We start from the raw sequence: 10,679 nt of genomic DNA, 5'->3' as shown, positions 1-10,679 counted from the left end.
CGAGGAACCCTTCCTTCCTTCCCCCTGTGTCAGCGCCACCATGACCTGGGACATAGAGGAGCGAGTGAGGGCCACCACCGAAGGTCAGCTTGGTCCCAGCGCCTGCCCGCCAAACTGTCTGTACATCCCACAAGCCCTGAGGTGCTGCAATGGACCCACACCTCCAAACTCTCCTGCCATCCAGGTTCCCAGCGAACTGAAGACGTCCTCCTCTAATGCTTCTGTTGGCCCACCCTGGGGGAAGACACTCACAACTTTGCAGGATTTGGTTTCTTTGAGTGTTTACCTGAAATCTGCTTTTTTTTATTCAATCACTCAAAAACCATCAGAAGAGAGACTCAGAGCCTCCTTTCTTCTGATTGGCTCACTGACCTGTTGTTACTAGAGCTCCAGAGAGAAGCCTGAGAGAGGAGATGTAAAACTACCCTGGGATGGTTTCTGGTTCAACATTTCAAATATAACACAGGAAAAGAGGAAAGACCTTTAAAGTACAGATTTGACTGAACAGCTTTCCCCTGTATCGGAGTAACATATGACCAGGAGGATCTATACTTTGACTCAAGAAATGGAGCTGTGTACTTTGCCCACCTCTGATTTTCATACAGTTCAGTTTCCCCTTTTAGTATAACAGGTGTGTTTAATTCAATTTAGCCTGGGCTGTATGAGCATGTCTCATACAGCTTATAGTGGAAAATACACAATATAGTGCAATGCAGTTACAATTCAGTGCACGAACTGCAGAAACAGCCATAGTGTTTCTCTAACAAGTCTAACTGAACATTTCTGATGTATTGCAGGTCTGTTGTTTTTTATTTCATGCGATCAGACAGGTGTTGATGTCAATGTACTGTCCATATGTACGTGTACTGTACTCCCTTTGTATCTATGTGTTTGTGTCCAGGTTGTAAACAGCATCAGTCCTGGTCTGGAGAACATTTTAGGCTCGTAATGATGTATAGCGCTCCGTGCCAGGAAACCTAACTTGATTAGCAGTTAATGTGGCCTGAACCGAGTCTATCAATCTTCATCACGGCCCCGCCCTCCCCCGGTGCTGAGTGTGTGTGTAGACAAGTGAAGCCGGTTTATGTAGAGAGTGAAAAAATATAATAAACACTTGCGTTGGGAAGCCTTTTGAAGCAGCCAGCTTTAAACCATGTGATTTAGAGCTGAACTGGGACTTGATTGCACATGAAACAGGAGCAATGACACTTTCCAGAGTTATAGCTACATTTCTCTCCCCCTCTCTCTCTCTCTCTGTGACAAGAGAGACTTCAGCCCTGTCTAAACATGAGTCATGATGAAGATGTTTAAAGTTAGCTTAAAATGCGCTAACCTAATCTACACTTATCCCCAATGCTCCACACATAGACTGTACAGGAGTCCACCTACCGTCCTCCATCTTGAAACCACTTAAAAGGGACAGAAACAAGGATGTTGGGCTTGTCACAAGTGAAACCACAAACGAAAAACTTTGCTCCAAAATAATCACGTAATGCAGGGCTCAGTAAACGGTAAAAACACACAGTAACTGTTTTGCTGGACGATGCTGTGTTTTTTGTTGTTGTTGTGTTTGTTTGTTTGTTTGTTTTGTTACGCTTTGTATTGCAAATGGATGTGGAGGCTGCAGATTTTCATGAAGGGTTGAGGTTGGCGCGAACACGGCCCAGGAGTCTACAGCTATGCTAGCAGCTCTGTGTGATCTAAATGCTAACATCAGCAAGCTAACATCCTCACAGGGACAAAGCTAACATGCTAATGTTAAGAGACTATAATGTTTACCATGCCCATTGTCTTCTAGTTTAGTGTGTTAGCATTTGATAATTTAACACAAGTACAGCTGAGGCTGATGGAAGATGGTAGTGTGATGGTAAGGAGGATTTTCCCTGTACATCAACAGCTGTGTCCTCCCTTTACGCTGCATCACGTCGCGCAGCTCCTGTTGCCTAGCAATTTTTAATCACAGAAACTTGAGGTTTTAAGGCCCTTAGTTTTAACAGTTGTACCGTAGCTGTTGAACAACTGAGCTGAAACCCAATACTTTCTTTTAACAGTGTAATCCTCAGGCTCTCGGTCGGTGTTGTTTCCTGTCATTACTGGCGTGCATGGATCTGGGGATAGGTTTGGCCGCGAAGGATCCACCCGCTGAAGGGTGCGGCCCCTGAATTGTGACACAGCTCATATCAAATTTTCAATATATGATTATTGCAACTGAGAGAATTCACAGTAACAATAATATTGCCGTATCTGTAGAAAATTAAAAAATGAATAAATAAATAAACAATAATAATGCTGTAATGCAAATTCATCTTTAATTGTGTTTGTGTGTTTTGTCTCTTCTTTTGCAAATGAATTAGGAGTGGAGAAGAGTCTGTAACCATAACTGTAACCATAGCGACACAGGACACGTTACTTTCCCTCCACAAACAAACCGTTCCACAATTCGTTTGTGACTAGACCAAGACCACTTCCTCTCTGCAGGTCTAGTGTGGTTGTTTTGGTGCACACCCAAGTACAATTGCTAATTTCAGATCAGCCCAAAAGAATTGAACCAAAGAGGAAAATGTCCAGTTCAATCAGACTTAATAACAGGTTCATAAACCTGAGAACAGCAGGAGGGAACAAACTAAGTACATGCACGAAAGCATAACACCTAACACTGTCAGTAGAAAGGTATGAGGTCTGAGAAATGAAACCGCTCCAGCTCTGCACTGACTGTCATGTTCCGTCCTGATTTAGGTTGTTTTCTATCTCTTGTCATTTTTTGTAGACCCCGCCCCTAATGTGTTGCACCTGTGTCTCATTGTCTTCCCCTCCTAGTGTATTTAGTCTGCGTGCTCCGTGTTCTGTGCCAGTTCGTCTTTGTTCGTCGTATCAAGCGTTCCAGTGTTTTCTCCGTGTTACTCCTGCTGTTTTTGTCCAGTTTTGTTTTTAGTCTAGTCTCAGCCTTTGCCCTTTGGATCTGTCTGCCTTCTCCGCCTGATTACCCATGGACCAACCTTATTTGTAATAAAGACCCTGCCTTGGATTGCCGTTTCTGAGTCGAGCATTTTTTGAGTCCTCATCCTGTGGTCCTGTCACTGATCAGTTATGATGGAGATGAATCTGCTCACGTGTGAACTCAGTAGCTGTTATAATATACGTATATACATGTCTGAGCTCCCACAACTAAAAATACGATAAACTCGATTTACAATGAATATAAGTTGGACATTTAGACATGGACATTTCTTGTAATTATATTTAATCTATTTTTATTTATATTTGAGTTATTTCCATTTCTATTTCACTTCAATGAGCAAAATAGAGAAAAAAATTATTCAACTTAAATCTCTTTAATCAAATTGTGAAAATAATAATTAAAAAAAACTATTGGCTGATGTTCTTTTAACAAGGTGCTGAACGTGTCTTTGCTCTGCGTCAGTTTTCCTGGATCTTTTCGTCTAGAGACTAAATTTAGTCCAGAGTAATAATCTACAGCGTTCTCATATAAATACTTGTCCATGTTGCTCGTCTCTATGACTGATTACTACAACAGAACAGTGATTCAACCTGAAAGCTTTTACATTTGATCTTCTAAACACACACACACACACACACACACAGTCTGGTGGGTCTTTTCCTCTGTCAAACAGGAAGTGATGCGTTTTCTGTTTCTGGTTTGTTTGGATTCAATAGAGGAGGGACTGTGTAGTTTGAGCACTGATGTGCACAATGAAGAGAGAAAGGAGGAGTGTGATGGTTCCCCCTTCACCTCAGAAAGAATGTGACTAAAAAACTGTCACCACTTTCTGATAAGACGCAGTTTATAAAAGGTTCATAAATTGTAATTCATGTCTTTATTAATGGTTTATATAATTATTATATTGTATTTATGTTGTTTTCGGGTTTTCCATACGTCTGTCCCATTCTCATGGACGTGTTATCTCAGTAACGTCCATGACAGAACTCTTTCAAGTTCGGCACAAACATTTGCTAGGACTCAAGGATAAATTGATTAGATTTGGTTGGTCAAAGGTCAAAGGTCAAGGTTGTGGTGACCTCGCAAAACACAGTTTTGGCCTTGTAAATGCGATATCTCAGTAACAGTTTGAGGGATTTTCTTTGGCACAAACATTCACCTGGCGGGCAAAGGTCAAAGGTCAAGGTCACAATGCAATGAATGAATGCAATATATCAGGAACGCCCAGAGGGAATTTCATCCTTCTGACACACTGTGACATGTTTTTGGCCATAACTCACAAATTCATTCACAAATTCTGACACAATTTAATTCAAACTTCTATAAGCATAAAATAAAGTAATGATATTTCATATGCTAAAGGTCAAGGAGGAAGGAGCGAGTGTGACCATATTTCCTGCAGCTTGGCTGGTTGATGGAGGAAACAACCACAAGGCAGTGATTCTAGTTTTCTGTTGTTTTAATGCACTGTTAAAAAACAAAAGTGAGAGGGAACTATGCAAACAGGCTGGTGTCTAAAAAGAAAATACTCAAGAAGAAGGAACCATCATTTTTAATCTATCAAATCTTTGTTCATCACAATGTTTTAGCCCGTCCGTTCACAGCTCCACTTCGTACCGGTGACTGACATCAAGTCACAGACGTAATCCACATAATGCACTGTAGCATTCCTTCAGACCTGACACCTCAGATAAAATGATATGTGTGATGAATGCAGCCTCAGTTTGAGTCCAGCATGTGAGAAAAAGAGCTCTGATGTTCTGACACTCTTCAACCGCTGTGCTGAGGTCGCCTTAGATTCACTCACCACTGCTGAACATATACACAGCTGCATCTCCTCCTCTCTTTGCAAACACCAGGTAACCAACCTGCTTTGTCTATTCACATGTGACTTTATACTGATCATAGAGTTTTGTACCTTGGCATGTTTTCACATCGTGACTGAGCTGACAAAAGAGAGACATATTTCTGACAAAGCTCATTCAGCTATTCATTTATTCTCTGCCGGCTTTACTAACTGTAACCCCAGTGCTTCCCAGTCACATGCTCGCCCCCCCATTCCCTCCTCAGCTGTCAGAGTCAATGATCTGATTCTGCAGTTAGACAAAGAAAATGGAGAAAGAGCAACAGCAAACACTATCGTGGTGGATATTTTGGTAAAACACTGGACACCAACACAGAAATGAAAAGCACAGATACACACGGACCAACTCAAGATTAATAAAAAAAGATTATTATCGATCAATAAGGGGACAGAACTCACGCTCATTCCTTATCCCAACAACACAGAGTCAGAGTAACCCTTTCACAGAACAAGTCCAAGAACGAGGGAGAAAGAAGTGAACACAGGTTGGTCGAGTTACTGACACATACTGTGTGTCCTTGAACACAAGACACCTAAAGTTACTTAAAAACTCAACCCACATGTAACATGTAACATGTAACATGTAACACGTAACATGTAACATGTAACATGTAACACGTAACATGTAACACGTAACATGTAACCCCTTGAGCTTTCAGATGAGCTCTTTGCCCATTAACAGGATGAGGGAAACAGTCGGCCTTTTTCAACACATACTATTAATCATGCAAATCAGTGTCACAGGAGACACTCAAGACTGAATGAATGGTTAATTAAAAAGTGAGACCAGAGCTGGCAGAACGTCATCAAATCAGAGAAAAACCCATTTGCTAAAACTTTAAAAGATATTAATAAAATCTTTACTCACAGCCACCTCACTCACTCTATCTGCTCCGGACTAGATTTCAAACGATAATTTTGATATTTAAACTCGAGGGTCCGTTGCGTTGTGTGTCGTGTATGCATGTTTAAAAGAAAAAGTTCAATCGAAAGCACATCTTTCTTTATGAAGTGTGTATAAATGAGTCTAAACAGACTGAAATAGGGAAGATAATTAAAGTAAATACATTTCAGACAAATAGCAGCTGAAAATGAAAAAAACAAATGTGCAAATATTGTGATAAACTACACAGAAGAAACAGACGTGTCTCCGTCTGATAAATAAACTCAACATAATCCAGAATTAGAAGTCTGTCCCGCTCTAACCTGACTGACCAGCACCACCCCCCACCCCCACCCCGTGTCGCTGCTGGAGCTCGGTTCAGACTGGTTCTGATGCTCCGACCGCAGCCCATCAGCACAGTTTGTTTTCTCACATAACGAATAAAACACAGAGGATTTCCCTTTCGTCTGAGCTGCTTTCTCATGAGGATCTCTTACTGTTCAAACACCCACAGTGACCGTCAGATAACTAACATTTATTAACTCACTTGGCTTTTAGAAGACTGTGGAGGATGGGGAGCCGGCGGGGCCGATCGCAGCGGGTCATGTGTTAGTTGCACCCAAATCCCAAAAGAGACAAAAGTGCCAAGTTTTGAGTTAAACTGATACTTCTCACTTCTTTTCTTTCCACTCGTCTCTCACCCTCTGCTCCATTCTTTCCCCTCCAAGGTTTTCATCATGTTTTATTTACACGTCTGACCAAAAGAATCCTATACACAGGAAATGCTTGTGATTGTGAGTTCCTCTCCTCAAATGTGGGGAGGTTTATTTATTTCAACAAACATTCCTGATTTGCACAGCGCCGGCCTCACACAGCTTTTTCAGACGGGCATGTGTCTAAGCTATAGGCCTATATTTAGACATGGCTGCTCTCTGTTTGTAATGATGCTGTCAGCAGCGCTCTCTGATTTCATGCAGGTGTCTGTGGTGTCGCAGCTCAGGGAGGCTCGTGTAGGACTTTCAGTGCCATCACATCCACACGAGGATTTATAGCGACTCGCTCGACAGTTCAACTTCTCAGGTTGTTTTATGGAACATCGTCCAGAGCAATTTAACTGAGGAACCGGTGCATTTACTCAAGTACTGCACAGTAGATTTCTGAGGGACTTGTACTTTACTTGAGTATTTCCACGCTACTTCCACTCCACTGCATTCATTTGACAGCTTCGGTTACAAGTTACTTTTAACATAAAGATTTTACACAAACAAGCTTTTAAATACAACACATTGTTAAAGATAAAACCAGTGGTTTCCAAGCGTCTTGGCCTCTGACGTCTTACAAAGGCTGTGTGTAGTAAGGGTCACATCTGATGTCTATGAGTTAACAGCTCCACCAAGCAGTGATTTTTCCCTCTAAACCTCCCGGGGTTTCATTTCTATAAATGTTCAAATGATCCAATATCTCACCAACAATCAAAGATTAAAAAAAAAACTGAAACCAGGTTTATGAATCAGAACTTTGTTTTTTCTTCTTCCCCTTTAATCATCCCACAACCCCTAATTTATCTGGTCTCCCTGTTTATAGAACTCTATTTAAAGTAGTTCAGACCAGCTCCACCTGCAGCAGCTACAACAGTAACATGCTGCTCACACGCTGATGCTTCAGTATTGATCATCTAATGATCTCATATATAATAATAGAACAGTCAGAGACCCAACAGGACTTTTACTTTAGTATTTCAACTTCATTTTGATGGTCATACTTTTGACTTTTACTATTTTCATGCAGGACTTGTAATATTTCTACACTGATACTTTTACTTCAGTAAAGGAACTGAATACTTCCCCCTCCACTGTGGGGACCAGAGGGAGGACGGCTTCAGCTCAGTCTGGAACCTGGAAATAGTTTGAAACAAAACAACTCCACATTCTCTCAGCAGCCTTCCTCACTGGATGGAGTTTGCATGTAAACTCCATCTGCGGAGGAAGACCATGAGATTTGGATGAAAGTTCATGAGAAGCTCATAAATGGACCTTGAGTTCAGATTGTCTACTTTCTGTACGTGATCCAGGATCAGAATGATCTGATGTCTTTATAGTCACCTCACACATGACGTGATGTGATGCAGTTTGATCGATTACATGTTTATTGATGATTTGATTGACATTAAACTGATAATTAATGGAAAGACTAGAACCTCATAATTAATATATCAACACCAAGATGTGTGATATATATCAGTTCTATCAGTTTCATCATGTTCATTATAAGCTCTATAAAGCTTTAAATGGACTGAACTCTGATTGTCAGAGGTTTTAAAACACTAGATGTCGTCACAAAATCAGCTCTCAATAATTTACTGACCAATAGAAGAAGAAAATTAGTGAACTGCTCAAGAATTCCCTTCCTGTTTCAGACTTAGTTGCTGAAGTTGAGTATTAACCAGTAGAAACGCCAGAGACTGAAAGCTGCACAAATAAAAGTAATTAGGAATTTTCTGTGTCATGTGACAAAACTTTTGGTCCATCTGTTTTGTCCAGGTGGAGTCAGTTTTATGAGTCATGTTAACTGAATCTAAACTGATATTGAAATTGTCTATAGTCAATGTCTTTGAATCCTTCATGATGATTCATTATGACCAGTCTGAAGTTGACACAACTGCTGTCATGGAAACAATCTTAATGTCCTGGATTATCTCTGATATCTGTATCTCATCGCTTTGGATAAATCATCTATGCACACAGCAGAACACTGACCTGGCCTGTAATCCTCAGTGATCAGAAGCTTTATAATGCAGAACTGAAAATCAAATACACAGACAGGCTACATGTTACTGTCTCTCTGGCATCACCAGAAGTTTATGTGACATTTCATTCAAGCGGCAGCCTCCTGTTCTCCAACAGTATTTCTACTCTCATTTTAAATAAAGCATGCTGTCATTTAATTACCAAACTAAACTTTATTTCGCACATGAGCAAAGTGGAGTGTAAAACAGCTTAGATTACAAACGTCATTCTCATATCGTACAATACCCCCACAGTTCAATACAGGCTACACGGGCCCAGTCATCAGGCTACATTCAAGATTCCTCCATGAATTGATACAATAAAACACATGTATAAGCAGAGGAACAGGAAGCTGTCTCATAGTTAACTCATCATGAAAAGCTAATTACACTTGACACGTTTGGACATCCGTGCGTAAAATACATCGAGGTCTGAACTCATTTGAAATGCAGTACTTTGTCGGGACAGGTGAGTGACAGGTAGGAGCAGAGGGGGAATCCCATCTGGTACAGCTGATGCGGCCGAGCACCGAGGACCACAGACGAGCTGAAGCCTGGACTCTGGCGCTCTGCGCATGTCTCCGCCGACAGACCGAGGATGCTGCCGCGCGTTTCGTCTTCACTCCTCGATAAGATGCTCTCGATGCTGAACCCTTTGGATTTATCCCTGCTCGGAACGTTTCCCTTCGGCCTGTCCTGCGCGCTTGCAGCCAGGTTTGTGTTTGCCGTGCAGCTGACGGCGCACAGCGGACCCCTCTCTCTCTCCCTCCCGCTGAACGCTGACCTCTTCTCGTCCGGCTCCCAGCGGAGGGACGCGCCTAGGAGATGCGCTCCGTCCATCCACAGCGGAGCGTGTCTCGGAGTGAGACACGGCTCAGGCTGCGGAGCGTCAAGCCTCCTCCCGATGGATGCTGTGGTGTCTTGGTTGGGGAGCACTTTGAGTCTTTGTATGGAGAGCGGTTGCGGCTGTTCCGCTTGGTTAAACTCCACAAGAACAGGTTTTGTGTCTGGTTGTTTTCCCACGCTCTCCGCATCCTGCCTGGCTGGTTCCTCCGCTGTCTCTGAGCCAGTCTGATGTTTCACAGAGGTTTGGGGGTCCCTGGATGGCCCCGCGCCCTTTGTGCGCTTGTGTCCAGCGGCTTTAGAGTCCAGAGCCTCCTGCTGGCTTTTTGCCTTCCTCTTCCTCCGGCGGTAGTTGCCGTTCTCAAACATATCCAGACACTTGGTGTCCAGCGTCCAGTAGCTGCCTTTGCCGGGCCGGCCCTTCTCTCTGGGCACCTTGATGAAGCAGTCATTCAGGGACAGGTTGTGGCGGATGGAGTTCTGCCAGCCCTGCTTGTTGTCGTGATAAAATGGGAACCGGTCCATGATAAACTGGTAGATGCCGCTGAGCGTTGCGCGCTGCTCCGGTGCGCTCTTGATGGCCATGGCGATGAGCGCGATGTAGCTGTAGGGCGGCTTCTGCGGAGGCTCCTGGCGGGCCGGCACGAAGCTCAGGGCGGCGGGCACGACCCCTCCGCTCTCTCGGCCGTACAAGTAGAAGAGCGGGGGGGCGGAGAGGCTCAGAGCCGAGGATGCCACTCCGAGTGCCGGCAGGCGGCCGTGGTAGAGAGTCATGACGCCGAGGAAGCAGGATTGTGTCCCGGGGAAAGCTGAGCCTGCTCCCGGAGCTCCACTCCTCCACTGACTGACTCTCCAGCCTCATGAGGGCCCCAGAAAAATGTTAATAATTGCTGTACGTTTGCTGTGTTATGTTGACTTTGCACCGGGGAATAAATTGTCCATCATAAACAGTCTGTGGTGTTCTCAGCCCACCCACATTAATTAAAATTTCATTGCGCTGAAACTACCTCGTGCCCCCCCAGCGCCCCCTCCCTCGGCCCAACAACCAATGAGGTGCCGGGTTATTCCCTCATCTGTTTATAGAATTAGTCGCTTGATAAGTCTGCCCACCCAGGTTGAATCAAGCTGTGTTTATTTGGAAAAATTTCCGGGCACCCAATACATAAACGCACTGATGTGCTGTTTGAAATATCACGTCCACCCCTGACGCTGAGAGTTGCTCACACAGAAAGAACAAGCAAACATTGCCGAGTCCTTTCTGGGAGTTGCTGTGGCTTCGCTCAAATGAAAACAAAGTGTATAAAAGGGAAAATAACTTAAACAGTTTTAACTCATGTCAGGGCCT

General features: G+C 43.4%; 1 protein-coding gene across 1 annotated transcript; it reads right to left on the bottom strand.

Moving 5' to 3' along the window:
* Positions 1–8,534: 8,534 nt before the first annotated feature.
* On the bottom strand, positions 8,535–10,307 carry foxl1 (forkhead box L1). Its single transcript, XM_056387501.1, has one exon. The coding sequence runs from the start codon at positions 10,106–10,108 to the stop codon at positions 8,930–8,932; it is 1,179 nt and encodes a 392-aa protein (XP_056243476.1). The 5' UTR covers positions 10,109–10,307; the 3' UTR covers positions 8,535–8,929.
* Between the last annotated feature and the right edge of the window lie 372 nt (positions 10,308–10,679).

The sequence above is a fragment of the Seriola aureovittata genome, chromosome 10 (genome assembly GCF_021018895.1).
Source record: "Seriola aureovittata isolate HTS-2021-v1 ecotype China chromosome 10, ASM2101889v1, whole genome shotgun sequence".
Classification (NCBI taxonomy): Eukaryota; Metazoa; Chordata; class Actinopteri; order Carangiformes; family Carangidae; genus Seriola; species Seriola aureovittata.
Note: the sequence above shows the minus strand (reverse complement) of the source record. Positions and strands in the feature narration are given on the sequence as shown.